Source organism: Schistocerca gregaria, chromosome X (assembly GCF_023897955.1).
Source record: "Schistocerca gregaria isolate iqSchGreg1 chromosome X, iqSchGreg1.2, whole genome shotgun sequence".
NCBI classification, from domain to species: Eukaryota; Metazoa; Arthropoda; class Insecta; order Orthoptera; family Acrididae; genus Schistocerca; species Schistocerca gregaria.
Genome location: NC_064931.1, coordinates 773,613,056 through 773,632,806, shown reverse-complemented (window position 1 = coordinate 773,632,806; position 19,751 = coordinate 773,613,056). Strand labels below are relative to the sequence as shown.

The following is a 19,751-nucleotide window of genomic DNA, read 5'->3' as shown; positions in this document are numbered from 1 at the left end:
TTACAAAAGCTCTTCTGCGTATCTCCTGAAAGAAAGGATATTGCGGAGACTTGGCTTAGCCACAGCCTGCGGGATGTTTCCAGAATGAGATTTTCACTCTGCAGCGGAGTGTGCGCTGATATGAAACTTCCTGCCGGACTGAGACTCGAATTCGGGACCTTTGCCTTTCGCGGGCACACAGTTTTAATTTGCCAGGAAGTTTCATATCAGCGCACACTTCGCTGCAGAGTGAAAATCTCATTCAGGACAAACATAGTTTACAACTTGTGGTACAATATTTATTACGTTTTTCGCGGCATTCAGCGTTGGAAAATACTTAAAATGGCACGACACGTGCAAATTTTGATCCAAATAGCGAATTGGCTACGAAGGAGACAGCATATTTAGATGGTACGTAGAATGTAAGAATGAACATTTTTAAAGCGAATTTATTTAGTACGTGTAATCTCAAATGGTTCAAATGGCTCTGAGCACTATGCGACTTAACTTCTGAGGTCATCAGCCGCCTAGAACTTAGAACTAATTAAACCTAACCAACCTAAGGACATCACACACACCCATGCCCGAGGTTGGATTCGAACCTGAGACCGTAGCGCTCGGCTCCAGACTGTAACGCCTAGAACCGCACGGCCACTCCGGCCGGCCGTATGATCTCACCTGCACGTAAAGGATAGAAACTGAAAGCCGGTTTGTATATATAAGTATTTGTTTACGGGTATTGCACTTAGCTGATTTATTGACATCTTCAATACCAGTGTGCTAAAGGCGAACACTGCAGCGTTTATCCATCTGAAAGTAGCGATTATCGTTGAGCACAGCAAAACGTCGCTTCCTTATGAAGCAGCTATCATCTAGTGTCACTGATAAAATTTTCCTTAAAAATAGCCTTTAAACTTTTTCTGAGTGTCATCGGATGTAGGATATACAAGCATAATTTGTATGAAATCCACGGGAGAGCAGGTTTTAGCGGTTTAGTGAGAACGCTTTGCACGCTCCGTGGGCCGGCAGGGGCACGGGAGGCGTTACAGGCCCCCGGGGCCCGAGGCAGCTCGGCAGTGTGAGATGAAATTAGCTTCCCTCGCGTTACAGGGGTGCGGCCAGCCAAGCGTTTTACGACGACACGCGGCCTCTGCCTTCCTGAAGGATGTATCAAGCCCCGCGGGGCCGCACACGTGCCTAGACTCAGCTTCTCGGGGCCGTCCTTGTGATACGATGCCGCACGCTCCACGAGTACTAGGCAGTAAATCTAAAACAGTACACTAGGTTCATTTGCGTCTCGTAGTCATGTTTTTAATCACCGTGCAACGTAACCTTCCAGTACTGGTGGTGGTAAAAGTCTACCTAAGTAGGTAGATTACCGTCGCTTTGACATGTCCTACCGCTCCTGCAAGCTACCGTCTGTAGTAAATGGTTTCTTAAATTCGTGTGGTCCACGAAACTACCGGCCCCTGCGAGTTATTGCTGGGTATTAATAATTTCTAGCGGAAGGTTTTAACGAACCGGTAAAAATTTGAACGCAACGGATAACGCATTTTTTTAACCACTACAGAAGGCACATATACAGGGCTTAATAGGCAGTATACAACTTTTATTTGCTTTCATGACCCAAAATTAGACTGTGGTACTGACTGCCACCTATTCTTTATGATGGACGGAGTAAGTAATCAGTCGAGGGTAGAGATCAATTGATATTTATTCAGTACCGATGGTATTTCAACAACTAGTCGTGTTTCTCTTGCCATGTACATCATCAAAACCAGTCTCTAGTTAACATGGTTCAGTTTCGCCATGTAATTATGGAATGGGACAGAGGAGCGCAGACCTGGCTTCAATGTATCTTTATACAACCACACAATTATACCTAAACCCACGGTTATTACATTCAGTTGCTATAGATTACTCAGAAAAAGTTCCGCAAAGACACTACAAGCAAAACTAAGTCAGGGTGGAAGAGTATTTCGCAAATCATTTATCAAATCAGTGGTCATTAAAATCCGATACTTTTCCTAGTGGCACGAGTGTTTTACTTAACGCACAACATCGCCAACAAATCAAATCGTTATGGGGGTGCACAAGAAACATCACTTCGCCACCGAGCAACTGCAACCTGTCCACCATGTATATAAAATAATAACCAGCCAACCACATTTCTCTGGTGAACTCCTGATGATACAGTTGTATCTGATGAACACTCCCAGTCGAGGACGACATACTGGATTCATTGCTTAAGGAGTTTTCGAGACACTTACGTATTTGTGATTCTCGCACAGTCTTCGGTGGCGCTTTCCGGAAACCTAGATATATTGGATCTGCCTGTTGTCCTTCAGCCATCGTTCGCATTATATCATGTGAGAAAAGGGCAAGCTGAATTTCGCACGAGCGAAGCTTTCTAAAACCGTGCTGGTTCGTGGACACAGACTTCTCGGTCTCAAGGAAACTTATTATAGTCTAACTGAGAATATGTTCAAGGATTCTGCAGAAAATCTGTGTTATGGATATTGGTCGGTAATTTTGCGGGTTCGTTCTTTTACCCTTATTACATACTTCAAAGTTGCATCTTACTATGTTCGTTGCAAGGAAAGCTCTATTTACACAGACTGTTGCCGTGATGATGATAATAATTCAGAATCGCTTGGGAACGGCATATTCGAAGGCTATCTGGTGTTACTTCTTTACATAAATACCATTGAAATTTAAGTGTTTGTCATATTTCGTAACGAGTTGACGAGTTCCCTCTGCATAAAGTTCTGCGTTCTGAGATTACGGTCAACCCGTGAGTGCATTGCGAACTTATTTCTTGTTTTTTTTTTTTGTTCCACAGATTTTATAAATTGTAGATATCACATCATGTAACATCTTAAGCTGGTGTTAACTTCATTCTTTATTCTGCAACCGATTTCCCTCGAAGACCAGTTAACAACAAGAGTTACATTCTCTTTTTCTTGATATACACATAGTGTTTGAAAGTCCTTATTTCAAATGTGTAGGGTTGATAGTCCACGCCACGAGGAACAATTTTTGTTGGAGACAAAATGTCTCTTCACGGCGAAACTTGTCGTTTATGCCCCTGATAGGTGGCAGAGTGTGGATGTGCGTATTCCATATGTGTTGCCTATAGTGCATTCATTTGCTCCTAATGAAAGAGGGTAGGCTCAGAAAAATTAAAATTCCTGATTCGCTTATAAAACAACTTTCTCCACTTAGAGACACTCGTTCTTAAGATTTCTTGTTGAAAATCACAGTATCAGCTTACTGAGGTAGGCAGTATGCAGCACATAGTAGCCCCTGCTAAATCGGTGAAATGTGATCGTCCCACGGCTGGTAAATATTACACACCCAACGCCACCGATAACAGCGAATATTTTTTGTCGAAGAAAAAGTGTTCCCCATGACGTGATCTGCCACCTCTAGACGTTTGATGCAAATTATATAACTCTTGCTGTTAATAAAAATATGTGCTAGTAGTTGTCTCTGACCGAAACCCGTCGCTCAATAAAGAATAAACTGAAGAGCAGCTTAAGCTGGTACGTAATGACAACTCTACATCTTGAAGATCTTTTTCGGAATCACAGTATTGGGGGCCAAGCCATTTTTTCATTTACAATAAAAATTGGAAATCACTTGGAGACCAGTCTAAGTGATAGGGCGGATGATCGAAAACGTCTCATTTAAATTGACAAAATAACTCTTGGAGCATGTCATCGAGCGAAGTGGCGCACTGGATTCGCATTCGGGAGGACGATGGATCAAATTCGCGGCCGAACATACAGATTAAGGTTTTGAATGACTTGCCTCAATTGCTCCCCCAAATACCGCAATCGTCCCTTTTAAGGGGCTCAACGGATTTCCTTCCTCATTCTTACATCGGCATTCGAGCCCGGGTCTCTCACTTATTGGTATATGTGCTGACCACTACGCCATCTGGGCGCAGTGGTCACTATAACCGCACGGACTATCCTAGCACGCCTCCCATGAAACCCAAATTTTCAACTTATACCACATACTACTGCTGTAGTGCCCTTGCTCATTATCTTATTAATCGCGGCATCTCGTCGATTACTGTAAGCGTTCGACCTTCGTGTGCATCTGCACTGAAGGAATCATTAGCCGACATCGCCTTATTTATACAGGGTGTTACAAAAAGATACGGCCAAACTTTCAGGAAACATTCCTCACACGCAAAGAAAGAAAATATGTTATGTGAACATGTGTCCGGAAACGCTTACTTTCCATATTAGAGCTCATTTTCTTACTTCTCTTCAAATCACATGAATCATGGAATGGAAACACACAGCAACAGAAAGCACCAGCGTAACTTCAAACACTTTGTTACAGGAAATGTTCAACATGTCCTCCGTTAGCGAGGATACTTGCATCCACCCTCCCTCGCATGGTATCCTTGATGCGCTGATGCAGCTCTGGAGAATAGCGTATTGTATCACAGCTGTCCACAATACGAGCACGAAGAGTCTCTACATTTGGTACCGGGGTTGCGTAGACAAAAGCTTTCAAATGCCCCCATAAATGAAAGTCAAGAGGGTTGAGGTCAGGAGAGATTGGAGGCCATGGAATTGGTCCACCTCTACCAAGCAATCGGTCACCGAATCTGTTGTTGAGAAGCGTACGAACACTTCGACTGAAATGTGCAGGAGCCACATGTTCTGTCGTACTTGTAAAGGCACATGTTTTAGCAGCACAGGTAGAGTATCCCGTGTGAAATCATGATAACGTGCTCCATTGAGCGTAGTTGGAAGAACATGGGGCCCAATCAAGACATCACCAACAATGCCAGCCCAAACGTTCACAGAAAATCTGTGTTGATGGCGTGATTGCACAATTGCGTGCGGTTTCCCGTCAGCCCACACATGTTGATTGTGAAAATTTACAATTTGATCCCGTTGGAATGAAGCCTCATCCGTAAAGAGAACATTTACACTGAAATGAGGACTGACATATTCTTGGATGACCATTCACGAAGAATTGCCTCGTCCATTGCAGGTGTCCTCGTCGTTCTAGGTCTTCCCCAGTCGCGAGTCATAGGCTGGAATGTTCCGTGCTCCCTAAGACGCCGATCAATTGCTTTGAACGTCTTCCTGTCTGGAAATCTGTCTCGATACAAACGTACCGCCCTACGGCTATTGCCCCGTGCTAATCCGTACATCAATTGGGCATCTGCCAACTCCGCATTTGTAAACATTGCACTGACTGCAAAACCACGTTCGCGATGAACATTAACCTGTTGATGCTACGTACTGATGTGCTTGATGCTAGTACTGTAGAGAATGAGTCGCATGTCAACACAAGCACCGAAGTCAACATTACCTTCCTTCAATTGGGCCAACTGGCAGTGAATCGAGGAAGTACAGTACATGCTGACGAAACTAAAATGAGCTCTAGCATGGAAATTAAGCGTTTCCGGACACATGTCCACATTACATCTTTTATTTATTTGTTTGTGAGGAATGTTTCCTGAAAGTTTGGCAGTACCTTTTTGTAACACCCTGTATAAGTTTGTGGTGTCTGTTCTTTCTCTCTCTCTGCTGTGTGGTGACTCACCGCCAACGGGTTCAAGTCTTTTTAGTTGACGCCATTTAGGGCACTACTAGCATGTCAGTGATTATGAAAATGTGATGACAACACGACACCCAGTCCCCGAGCTGAGAAACCTGGGTATCGAATCAGGGCCTCTTTGTTTGGCATCCAGCTACGTTGACCACTCAGCTGTTAAGGCGGACTATTGAGATTTGTACATGTCGAGAGAACGAAAATGCCCTTGTCGTTAGCGATTGGAATAATATGAATTGGTGGTGCGATAAGTTTTCTTGCTAGCTTCGAAAGCGGGAAGAAGTAATGAAATAATTGAGAAACAGCTTCAGAAAGAATCGATTACTGCTGTAAATTGCAAATGACACCATGCTTAACCATCTAGTAGCCAGACAATCTAAAGGAACCACAAAATGATCTAGAAAAAAATATTTATATGGTTCGAAAAGTGGCGACAGGGAATGTATTTGATCCTCTTTCTATTAGAGTGAGAGAGAGAAAGAGAGAGAGAGAGAGAGAGAGAGAGAGAGAGAGAGAGAGACTGTGAGTGAGTGAGTGAGTGTGTGTGTGTTGTGTGTGTGTGTGAGGGGGGGAGGGGGGCGAGGGTGCCACAAATTTGACAAGTAAGTGGTGTCCGCCATCATTAAAACAAGGGTGCTTTCTGATCTTTCACTAAATTTCAATAGGCAGATTTCTACCCCCCCCCCCCCCCCCCCCCCCCCCACGTAGAGGAAATGACCAGAGAAATCACAGCTCGTACGGAAATATATTTCCCACATGCTATTTGAGAGTGAGAAATATTCTGGAGCATTGTACTGGACGGTATTCTCTAAATTGCACAATATTTCTACGTGGCAGTTGCTCGTCATCTTCTATTTTATTCTTTCTCAAAATATCTGCCTTTAGTGGCGGACAGCAGCCGGAACCTGCCTGCCAAGTCACTGTGAGCGCCTGTCTTATTTCGCATCCTAGGAGGAGAGCAGCAGCCAAACGCCGCTGTTTTTTCACCTGAGACGAGATGGCTTGACGTCTCACGCTGTTGCGTTTCCTATCCCTGGATGTCAAAACCAATTAAGCTCTGAGCCGCCTTAAATTAAAAAGACGCCACAAATCCATCTAATTGTTCTTATCGATTACACCGATGTATTTAAAATGGCTGCAATCTACTCCAGTAGATTTATCTTTGGGTTCACTTGTGCTATGTTCCAGGTATTAATAAAACGACGACCAACTAATTCACAGTACGTGGTTTATTGATAAACATCATTCACGCTGTTCACAGAAATCACTGTTCACACAATAACGAAGTGTCTGTCCTAGTTTTTCAGAGTTGCCAATTAACCACAAAAAACTACTTGAATGGTAAATCACACGACTTGCCCCAATAATATCTTACAGAGAACTGTTGTTGGTATTTCTCAAAAATGAATATATAGACATGCCTCTCCCCACTAGATTAAGGGCTGTTAGGTCAGAAAAACGACGTTTTTATATCTACTTCATAGAACAAATAAGGTTATTGGTGACAAGCAGTATTTGAACTTATAATAATCTTAACACAAAAGAGACTGTCACTTGCAAATTAAATCACTTGGAATGTACTCAAAAGTGATAGCAACAAAACCTGAGTCATCTACTCCAGCTACAAATCGTTCTGCCATCTTAGCAAAATGAAATAAATGTAATTTTTACGAAATTTAACATGACTGTAAAATGTTGTGCGAAGTGTCTCACCTTAAAGGATTTGTTATGCTGATTCCGAAACTTGTCTTAGATTTCCTGTAACCACCCTATTTCCAAAGTTATGATTAACAAAATACTGACACTAATTTGCCCAAAAATTTTGTTTGTATTAATTAGCCTGATGTGTTTGCAATCCAGTTGCTAGTGTAAAACTTGATATTTTGTCTGCTCACATAAGTTTAATGACTCCCATATTTGAAAACATTGTTGAACTTGATTTTGATATTGCGCTGTGGATTCCTTTGTCCATACGTGACACAGTTTTGTTATTAGACAACAGAGTACATTCCCCATGAAATCTGTTATCCTATCACCATGGCATTTCCGAAGATGTGAAAAATCCTCCAGAAGAAGGACACTAATCAGTCTGTTTATTGCTTCCGTGTTATTTCCCCTGTAGCTTGACTTCTAAATTCGAGATTCCAAATTAAATCCCTCCATAAGTTAATGAAATGAAATTCCAGAAATCTTATGAACTGTGTGTCACAAGAGCAGGACACTATCAATAAGCCTTAGATTTTTCTGCATGATTAAGCGTGTACCTAAAACTAAGGAAAACGAACTGTTATTTCGTTTTTTCGTAACTTGTTAGAAGGATGTCGGGGTATCAGTGTCGTCATAGTTATCTTCTATCTTCAGCTTTCTCATTGCCGCGAGCAGTTGAGCCAGCCGTAAACTATTTCCATCTTGATAACGGATTCCGGGCTGGTGCATGATCAGCTAAAGGCATCACTTTCTGATTCGGGGCTCGGTACGACATATACAGCTGCAATCTCTCAGGAAGTTTCAGTGTTATTACATTCTAGTAGACCTTTCAGGTATTACAAAACATAGCAACATTAGTTACCTACCTACGACTCGCCTGACAGACATAACCTGTGCGTAATGAGGGCACTGCTGTTTGTTGCCACAGAGAAAGTACCGCTACTGATTGTAGCCGGCCGCAGTGGCCGAGCGGTTCTAGGCGCTTCAGTCTGGAGCCGCGCGACTGCTACGGTCGCAGGTTCGAATCCTGCCCCGGGCAGGGATGTGTGTGATGTCCTTAGGTTAGTTACGTTTAAGTTCTAGGGGACTGGAGATTGATGACCTCAGAAGTTAAGTCCCATAGTGCTCAGAGCCATTTGAAACATTTTGAACCCTACTGATTGTGGGTGGAGCGGGAGGGGCTGTAGCAAGTACAGTTTGCTTCAAAACGTTATCGACACTGGGGAAATATAAGCGAACTTATTGCATGTTCTTAGTTAACCATGTGAATCAATTAGGTACCAGTACTGCTTCTTAGTGAGTGCTGTACGCAGTTGTAAATTAAGTAATGAAACTTAAGTCATTAAATTCCTTTAGCTGTTCTTGCCGTTAGCTAGATATGAGAACTTTGGTGTCATGGGAACTTCCCTTGCCACTACTTTCAAGTCCAAAACATATTACAATCTTTTCATGTTCGTGCTCCATTGTCTAACAAGGTGTCAATGGGAGAACACTGGACTGGCATTCACGGAAACTGCTGTTATAATCCGGTCTCGACAATCAGATTTAGATTTGTCGTGGTTTCTCTCAGTCGTCTAATGCAAATTATGGGATGGGTTCATTGAGAAGGAAGTAGTCGGTTTCCTTCCATATACTTCCCACAATTCAAGCTTATGGTCCGTCTCTATCGTCCCTATCGTCGATGATTGTTAAACCGTAGTATATTTGATTAAAGCATCATAACCGCAGTGTCTGTTTCCAGTATTTGCATCGTGCGTAGACGTTTGCGCCCAGTCAGATGCCGTTACATATTTTATTCAGCTTTGTCAATCACTTCAAAGTTTAAGATTAAATGTTGGTGATATTTCTTGCTTATTCATTCATTCAGTATGTTCAAAATCAGTTCTGTTATAGTCGTATGGGGGCGATCGTAGAACAAGAAGCCTCTTTTCTTCCAGATTCCATTCATTGTTCAGTCAGGCTTAGCTTTAATTACCTCAACAATTTCTAGTACTTCTCGCTTAGTTATAACTTCCATCCCTTAAGCCGTCGGCACACGGGCCGTGCTGTCGAACGTCAACGTTGAGCGTGCCAAGTTCAACGTGGTTGGTTGGTTGGTTTTGGGGGAGGAGACCAGACAGCGGGATCATCGGTCTCATCGGATTAGGGAAGGAAGTCGGCCGTGCCCTTTCAAAGGAAACATCCCGGCATTTGCCTGGAGCGATTTAGGGAAATCACGGAAAACCTAAATCTCGATGGCCGGACGCGGGATTGAACCGTCGTTCAAAGTGGTGCAGAACGCTTAGGAACGATGTGACCTGTGCATACGATACGAGGGCTTGAACGTGGTATGCGCGATCGCACCGGGCTCCAGCGGCAGTTGTCAGCTGTATCTGGCTCGTAAATTACACTGAAATGGACGGCCGTAAAATTCCTATACTAGCTCTATTAAAACGTACTTTCCTCCCTTGTCCATATGCTAGTCAACTCGTTCTGTCTGTAGCATACACAAATAAAAACTTCAATATCCGTGAAAATATCACAAGACAAAAAGGAAAATACGATGTCCAGCCAATAAGGACGGCGGCTTATGAAAGTCCTATTACAAATAGTAAGATACAAATTTACAATAGTTCTCCACATCAGATAAAAATTATTTCATCTTTCTCACTGTTTAGTAAGACACTAAAGTCATTCTTACTTGATCACTGTTCCTACTGTGTGCACAGAATCGCTACAACATGTGAATTACAAAACTTAAAAGAAAAAAGGGCAAAATATCTTGCTGTAAGTAGTGCATGATGTCTTTTAAATTAAGGAAATCGAACAAAGTCACTCCCAAAAAGAGCGCACTTATTTTTACATAACGTCGAATGGTTCCAATGGCTCTGAGCACTATGGGACTTAACATCTCAGGTCATCAGTCCCTTAGAACTTAGAACTACTTAAACCTAGCTAACTTAAGGACAGCACACACATCCATGCCCAAGGCAGGATTCGAACCTGCGACCGTAACAGTCGCGCCGTTATAGACTGAAGCCCCTAGAACCGCTGGGCCACAATGGCCGGCTAACATCAAATATTAATACATACTTACACTGAACTAATAAGAAAGTATCAGAATCTATTAAAAACGTGAAGATTAGAGAAAGAATAGTTGGATGTAGTGGGACGCGAAGCACTTACGTATAACACGCTTCGTTATTATTCTACCACGCTATTCACTGCGCTGAAGCGACTAGAACGGCAAGTTAACCATATATAGCTTGTTACAGTATCCTGAAAGCTTTCTTCGTAGTTAGATTTTTAGTTGAAATTTAATTATAAAAATTGTACCAAGAACAATACCTATTCAATGATCCTCAGCATGCCGTTGCCTTCAAATGACATAGTCTCATGATACGCAAGTTATAATAATTCTTCAACCACGATTATGCCGTTTCTCGTCATTTTATTACAACGAATTATACAATTAATGACGGGTTTTCGAGAGCTTCTCAGTTTGCTGGTCCTCAGAAACGGCACGTATGCATACGGGCTTCAACTGAAAGCCAATATGGTGCCTCTCAACTCCGCACCGAAGGGAGATAGCGTGCATGTGACGTAGATGGCGTTCTGCCATCTCGCTGGTCAACGCTCAAACGCACGTTCAGAATACCTGAAATGCTAGATATTGATCTGCACATTCGGGAAGACTCCCCAACGTGCTATTCCACGCTATGACGTCAGAAACTCGGCACGCTAAACGCTCAATGTGCGGATGCACGGTCCCTGTGCCGGCATTACAGACTGTTCTCTCTCAACCGAGACAGTATTTATTCATCTTCAAATACGTGATATACAGCAGTGTCCAACACAACGATGCCCCTATCTACAGCATGTTGAGTAAGGCGTATTTGCAATCACTTAACACAATTTACACTGTCGATCTCGATGTTGTCGTTTTTGGATTGAGTTTTTGAATCTTAAATCAATTCTGTTCGTTCAGCCATCCATATTACACCACAAATACCCACCAACATAACTGTCTGACAGGCACGTTGGTTCGTGTGGAGTCGTACAATCTCGTCATGCTTCCTTCAACTCTTTACTGTGACGTGAGCATGAGCCCATGCCTAGTCCATCTACATTACGTATATTTTACGTCCATTTTCATATTGACATAATGCACATACATATACAGCTCATCAAGTTAAAATGTCATCAACTTCCACCAATAAATGTCTTGAATTTTCACACATGATTATTTTAAAACCCACAAATTTGACTAATCTTCAAAATGTCTTTATTACCTGTCAAATTGTACTTCTTTTTAACAGCGTGAAGAGGTTCATTAAGCGCATGAGATTTGCATTTCTTTTGTTTAATTTAGAATACTCCACGAAATTACGACTAACAACTATTTTAGTCAATCCAAGAAGTTCCATGTTGTTCCAGTGTGTACGACTTTTACTAGGTGTTCTACTGCGTATTACATTTCTTATGGCTTTGTCACACTCCCTTACGAAACTCTCTACTGCTGCCTACATAAAACCTACAGCTGTAGCAGCTACGTGCACAAATTGATAGCCTCAAATTGGGCAGCTATTTTATATTGCACGCATCACTACGGATATTTAGGGCAAATCACTTATGTGATGATCTATTTATTATTATTGATAATAATTATTAATAATGCATAATCTGCAGTTCAACAGCTAATTTAAGTTCAGTATTTGCAGTCAGTAAAAGACCAAGATGTGCTAGCTGCAGAAAATTAAAATACACTGCAATTATTTCTAATACAAAGTGAATAATTCGCTCTGCACCACAACTAATGTGGTACTGATTAGCCTTTACAAAATTACTAAATATCTTACCCTGCAGTGTGCACAGGAGGGCTTTTTAGGTGAGATACTCTGATGAACACACGCCGGTAGATACGCAGCAAGGAAAGTCAGATGGCGTTCAGCATAAGGACACTTCGACTGTCAAAAAAGTTTTATCAGTAAACTGTCAAAGTATTCGTAACAAAATTCCCGAATTTACTGTCCTCCAGGAAAGTTCTCGAGCTCAAAGTTTTCTTGGGATCGAGAGCTGGCTGAAACCCGAGTTGGAAAGCTATGAGACATTTAGCGAGTCATAGAACGTATATCGAAAAGACAAATTAGAGGCCACCGGAGGAGGCGTGTTCATTGCAATTGACAAAAATATTCTCTATTGAGGCCGAAGATGAGTGTGTCAGTGAAGTTATCTGGTCTCTTGTAGCAGATGTAGGTGAAACCATGCTAATTGCTGGATGCTTTTACCGGCCACCCGATTCCATTGTGACAGTTGCATAGTTATTCAAAGAAAGTCTAAGGCTTGTAGGGCGTAAATACCCAGTCCGTGCAATACTAGTTGGAGGTGACTTTAACTTACTGAGTATAGACTGGGATGTCTATGGACTCATTGCGGTGGGTAAAGACACACAGTCATGCCAATCTCTTTTGAACACGTTTTCTGAAACCGGTCTTGAGCAGCTAGATCGGCAGCCCCCACGCAAAGAAATATCTTAGTCCTTGTAGCTACAAACATACCGGACCTTATCGACAATGTCAGTATAGAAACGGGGATTAGCGGTCATGATGTCATTATAGCAACTATGAGTACGAGAGTTAATAAATGAGTGAAGAAGGCTAGGAGAGTGTTCCTGCCAGATAGAGTAGATAAGCAATTGATAGCATCTCACCTAGACAGTGAACTGATATGACTTCAGTTCCAGTAAGATGAATGTAGAGAAATTATGGGTAAAGTTTAAGCAGATTGTAAATCGTGGTCTGGAGAGTTGTGTGCCTACTAAATGGATAAAGAATGGGAACGATCCACCATGTTTTAATAACGAAATTCGGAAATTGCTAAGGAAGCAGAGGTTGTTCCACTCTCGGTTCAAAAGACAACAAGTCAATGTTAATGTAGATTAGTGCATCTGTGAAAATATCTATTTGCGAAGCGTATAACCACCACCGTCCCACCATAGCAAAACGTCTGACAGAGAACCTGAGAAAATTTTGGTCATATGTAAAATCGCTAACCGGATCTAAGGCTTCCAATCAGTCCCTTATTGACCAGTCTCGTGTGTCTCTAAAAGATAGGAAAACGAAAGCTGATGTTTTAAAGTTCACCTTCAAGAAATCGTCCACATAGGAAAGTCGCGCTAACATAGCGTCATTTGACCATCAGACAGACTCCCATATGAATGACATAGTAATAAGCATCAATGGCGTAGAGAAACAACCGGAACATTGAAAGCAAATAAATCATCAGGTATGGATAGAATCCCAGATCGGTTTCATAACAAGTACTGGCCTCTTACCTAGCCTGCGTTAGTCGTGAATCTTTCGTCCAACACAGAGTCACAAGTGACTGGAAAAAAGCTCAGAAGACTCCAGTATACAATAACTGTAAAAACGGACCCGCAAAATTACAGACCAATATCTCTTCGATTTGCTGCAGAATCCTTGAACGTATTCTCAGTTCGTGATAGACAGCGAACTATGTCTGAAGGGCAACAGGCTCATTCCATTAATCTAGATTTCCGAAAAGCATTTGCGACGGTACCCCACTACAGACTCTTAACGAAAGTAGGAGAATATGGAATAAGTTCACAGATATGTGAAGGGCTCGAGGACTTCTTAAATAATAGAACCCAAAAAAAAAAAAATGGCTCTGAGCAGTATGGGACTTAACTTCTGAGGTCATCAGTCCCCTAGAACTTAGAACTACTTAAACCTAACTAACCTAAGAACATCACACAAATCCATGCCCGAGGCAAGATTCGAACCTGCGACCGTAGCGGTCGCGCGGTTGCGGACTGAAGCGCCTAGAACCGCTCGGCCACTCCGGCCGGCGATAGAACCCAGTATGTTGTCCTCGACAGTGAGTATTCATCAGAGGCAATGGTATCGTCAGGAGTGACCCAGGGAACTGTGATAGGAGCATTGTTGTTTCTGTATGCATAAGTGATTAGGCGGACAGGATGGGCAGCAATCTGCTGTTGTTTGTTGATGATGCTGTGGTGTACGGTGAGGTGTTGAAGCTGAGTGGCTGTAGGAAGATACGAGACAGTATTTGTAGTTGGTGTGGCAGATAGCTCTAAATGTGGATATATGTAAGTTAATACGGATGAGTTGGAAGAGCAAACCTTTAATGTTAGGATATCATATTACTAGTATCCTGCCTGACACAGTCAAGTCGTTTAAATATCTGGGCCTAACGTTGCAAAGTGAAACGAAATGGAGCCAGCATGTGAGAACTGTGGTAGGCAAATCGAATGGTCCACTTAGGTTTATTGGAAGAACGTTAGGAAAGAGTTTATCACCTGTAAATGAGACCACATATAGAACGCTGGTGCGACCTATTGTTGAGTACTGCTCGAGTGTTTGGGGTTCGTACCATTGTGGACTGAAGGAAGACATCGTAGCATTTCAGAGGCGGGCTGCTAGATTTGTTACGGAGTTGCTTCGGGAACTCAAATGGGAATCCCCAGAGGAAAGGCGGCGTTCTTTTCGAGAAACACTATTGAGAAAATTTTGTGAACCGGTATTTGAAGCTGACTGCAGATCGATTCTACTGCTGCCAATATACATTGCGCGTAAGGACCACGAAGATAAGATATGAGAAATTAGGACTCATACCGAGGCATATAGCACTCCGTCGTCAGGCCACGAGTGGCCTACCGGGACCGTCCGATCGCCGCGTCATCCACAGTGCAGGATGCGGATAGGAGGGGCGTGGGGTCAGCACACCGCCCTCCCGGTCATAAGATGGTATTCTTGACCGAAGCCGCTACTATTCGGTCGAGTAGCACCTCAACTGGCATCACAAGGCTGAGTGCACCCCGAAAAATGGCTCTCTGAGCACTATGGGACTTAACATCTATGGTCATCAGTCCGAAAAATAGCAACAGCGCATAGCGGCTGGATGGTCACTCACCCCAAGCGCCGGCCACGCCCAACAGCGTGATCTCACGGGAACTGGTGTATCCACTGCGGCAAAGACCGAGGCATATAGGCAGTCGTTTTTCCCTCACTTTTTTTGCGAGTTGAACAAGAAATGAAATAAATATTAGTGGTACAGGATACCATCTGCCACGCACCGTACCGCTGCTTACGGAGTATCTGTGTAGCTGTAGAAATGACGTCAAATAGAGGGACTTGCACCACGGAACCGAGCTATCCTGGAAGGAGTCTCCAGGCCAATAATGCCATGCCATCCTTTCACTGCATAGAACTAAGAACACAGTACGCATTATGTAGCGATAACTGGTGTGCCATACTATTTTGTACACGCTGTAGCTACCGTTTGTGCTAGGGTAGGCTATGTGATTTCCTTTTCCCTTAGAGATGTTGACAGCTCGCGCGGTAGTGTGGTATTGTTATAAGTGTGTATAGTTGAATTACAACTACCATAAGCTAAACATCTTCTCTATTTCGCCAACAGGGGCGGAGATTGCATCAACGGAACGCTGGTGAACGCGGACGAGATGCCGCAACCGACGATGAACTTCAGCGTGCTGTGGAAGTTGGCCAACGGTCCACGGCCTGCTGACCCAGACCAACTTGTGGCGCCCGCACAGGAGAACATCACGATCTTCAACCGGTCGCGCCTCTTCATCAATCTTGAGGCTTGCGTCAACACGCTGCAGGGCGAGTGTCGCGCCTTCGCGGATTCTCACGGCCAGGATGGACGCAACAGCACCGCACCTTCACGCTTCCCATGCTACTACGACAAGGTGTGTACACCATCCACTAACTCCCTGCCTACGTAACGGGCACCCTTTCGGGCCATCAGTATTAAACGCAATGCTAAGATCATCGACGATAGCATCAACAAAAGACGGACCATGAGTCCTCCAGTCAACTTAGGTCCGCTTAGTAACCACATAACATACGTGGGTCATTATTATTTAGAAATAAGCTACATAAATTAAGAATATATCAAAAGTACCATTGCACGGGTTTAAACTGAGGTGACAAATGTCATGGGATAAAAAATGGCTCTGAGCACTATGGGACTTAACATCTATGGTCATCAGTGCCCTAGAACTTAGAACTACTTCAACCTAACTAAGCTAAGGACAACACACAACACCCAGCCATCACGAGGCAGAGAAAATCCCTGACCCCGCCGGGAATCGAACCCGGGAACCCGGGCGTGGGAAGCGAGAACGCTACCGCACGACCACGAGATGCGGGCTGTCATGGGATACGTCCTAATATTGTGTCGGACCTCCTTTTGCCCGGCTTAGTGGACTAACTCGACGCTGCATGGACTCAGCAAATCGGTGGAAATCCCATACAGAAACATTGAGCCACGTTGCTGTTATAGCCGTCCATAATTGCAGAAGGGTTTTTGGTGCATGATTTTGTTCACGAACTGATCTCTCGATTATGTCTCATAAATATTCGATGGCTGGCCATATCCTCTCGAACTGTCCAGAATATCCTTCAAACCAATTGCGAACCCGGTGACATGGCGCATTGCCGTCCATAAAAATTCCGCCTTTTTTTGGAAACATAGAGTCCATTAATGGCTGAAAATTGTCTCCAAGTAGCCAAACATAACCATTTCTAGTCAATGATCCGTTCCGGATGACCAGTCCATTCTATTACACTGCCCATACCATTACAGAGCCACCACCGGCTTGACAACTTGAATCCATGGCTTCGTGGGGCTCCGCCTCGCTTGAACCCTACGATCAGATCTTACCAACTGAAATTTGGACTCGTCTGACAAAACAACGTTCTTCCAGTTGTCTAAGGGCCCAATCGATGTGGTCACGGAGGCGCTGCAGACTATGTCACACTGTTCTCAAATGCACTCGCGTTGGTTGTGTGCTGCCTTAGCCCAATAACGCCAAATTTCGCCGCACTGGCCTAATTGATACGTTCGTCGTTTGTGATTTCTGTGGTTATTTCACGCCGTGTTGCTTGTTTGTTACAACTGACAAAACTACACAAACATCGCTGCTCTCAGTCGTTAAGTGAAGGCCATCGGCCACTGTGTTGTCCGTGGTGAGAGGTAATACCTGAAATTCGGTATTCTCGACACACCCTTGACGTTGCGGACCTCGGAATTCCCTAACGATTTGCGAAATTCGATAGTCCATGCGCCTAGCCGCAACTACTATTCCGCGTTCAAAGCCTGTTAATTCCCCTCGTGCGGCCATGATCACGTCGGAAACCTTTTCACAGAATCACCTCCGCCAATGCACTGCTCTTTTATACCTCGTGTGTGCTATACTACTGCCATCTATATATCTGCATCCCATGACTTGTCACCTCAGTGAGTGGCATCCTTGCGAGAGACTCCGCACGTGATCAAGTAGAATGAAATCAAGTCCCACAGTGCTCAGAGCCAAGTAGAATGAAAATACTGAAAAGGGTATTGGAGTAACATTTGCCAAATATACACAAGAACGATCCATGTGACGGCTGCGCAGCTTCTTCCTGGTTGTGGCCTCAGTTCAGAATCTGGTCTGTTGCGGCCTTGCACGCTAGTCTATTCTGTGCGAGCCGCTCCACCTCTGCATAACTACTGCAACTGAATTTGCACTTGCTTACCGTATTCTAGCCTTCGTCTCCCTCTACAGTTTTTATCCCCCACACTTCCTTCTGTTGACAAACTATCTATTCCTTAATGTGTCCTATTATCCGAAGCCTTTTTTTAGTCAAGTTGAATTTCTTTTTTATCTATTTCGATTCAATACCTATTTGTTAGTTATTCGATTCACCCATTCAGTGTTCAACATTCATCTACATCAAAACATTTCCAAAGCTTCAATTCTACTCTCGTCTCTACTGATTATCGTCCAGCTTACAACCTCCGTTCAAAGCTCTAAGCCAACCAAATATTTTTAGAAAAGATATTCTTACAGTTGACTTAATACTGGATTTAAACAAATTTGTCTTTTTCAGTAAAGCTTTTCTTACTATTGCCACTCTGCATTTTATATCCTCTCTAGTTCTGCCATCGTCAGTTATAAGAAGCGATCAAAAAGCTCCCGTTCGAAGGCCGTACAGTCCAGAAACTGTACGCCAACCAGGCAACCACCCCATCGACGCACCAAGGTGTTTTGGTAAAACACCATATCCTGTAGAGTGAAAAAGTCCGTAACCACCCGCTACACATCCTCGAGCGAAAGGAATCATCCACCCTCCAACGCCTTTTTTAAGGAACTGAAAGCGAGATAATCACTTGGGTACAGATCAGGCTATAGGGTGGTTGCTGTGCTCGAGTGATTCTCAGCTGAGTTGGCGTAACTTCTGTGTAACGACATTTGCGATAAGGAGACGTGCGTTATTATGAAGCAGCAGCACCCATTTCACAACGGTGGTTTTCGACACATGCTGCTCCAGAAACATTCTTCGTTCTCCGGTGGATGTCTACCGGTCTTTGAGCTTCGGCTGCCAAGGAAAGAGTAACAGCAAGTTGGTCTCCTTTGAACACATTTGGTAATAACGTCGCCATAGTTCACGTTTCTGCGTTTACTGCATGCACGTCGGAAAGACACCAGCGCCAAACTAATCCCTTGCCTACTTGTGCGTGTTATACCTGCATCGGAGTCACGCTACGTTGCACATACACAAAAGTAACGCATTGAAACGGGAGCATCTTGATCGCCCCTGTATAAACATCAGTACACAGTCAAAGAAAAAGCACTATGAAGGAATTATACGTATGGGGCGGAAATCGGTAGATGTGATGTTCATGCAACAGAGGAACAAGTTATTACAATTCCAGAAAAATTGGGTGACTTGTTCTCAGATACCTGACTCAGATTAGAGCGGCTACAATGTCTTTGGTGCACAATACGGCAATCATCTTGTGTTGGTCATGTGTGGTCGTCTGGAACGTTGACAACGAATATGCCTGCCCTCACATTCGCATCACTGGACCAATGTCACATCTGAATATGTCACATCCGAATACCAAGAAATGTGGATATTGCACTATTGGATCAGCAAGCCAAATAGAGAACCACAATGAGGTTCTTTTCAAATTCTGTCAGGTGCTGATAATGCTGTCCCACACAAGTCCGCGGCATCTCCATGTCCTTCACAGAGATCACTCAACATTTTTCGCTTTTCACGCAGCCTATATACTCTACCATGCATGCCTATAAAACTAAACCCGAACAACACTAACGTGCTAAGTTGACTGTTCTGCCTGCCACAGGGAATTGCAGCTCCAGACATTTACACACCCATCAAAAGTTAAGCTGATGGCATACCATTTCTTCTGGGTGCTTCACTTCCTTTTTTCCATGCAGAGTATTTCGAGCCCTAGGTACTAATCATCATCATTCCTCGTGCCTTTGTCCCTCATTGGCATAGGATCGGCATGGTTATTAACAGGTGTGGCATGGTTAATGTAAGGGGTGAGTGGTTGCCCTTATGCCACCACCCTGTTAGCTCCCCCCGCCTTTGGGATTGAATATGTGTGCCCCAACTGTCTACGTGTAGTGAAAGTGGCCGAAA

The 19,751-nt window shown here is 43.6% G+C and overlaps 1 protein-coding gene across 1 annotated transcript in view; it reads left to right on the top strand.

The window, feature by feature from the left end:
- Nucleotides 1-19,751, top strand: part of LOC126297540 (uncharacterized) — a 447,952-nt gene that overhangs the window by 389,905 nt on the left and 38,296 nt on the right. Inside the window, exon 6 of the mRNA XM_049988454.1 lies at nt 15,712-16,003. Within this exon, the coding sequence (XP_049844411.1) occupies nt 15,712-16,003 (292 nt within the window). The remainder of the gene's footprint in view (nt 1-15,711; nt 16,004-19,751) is intronic.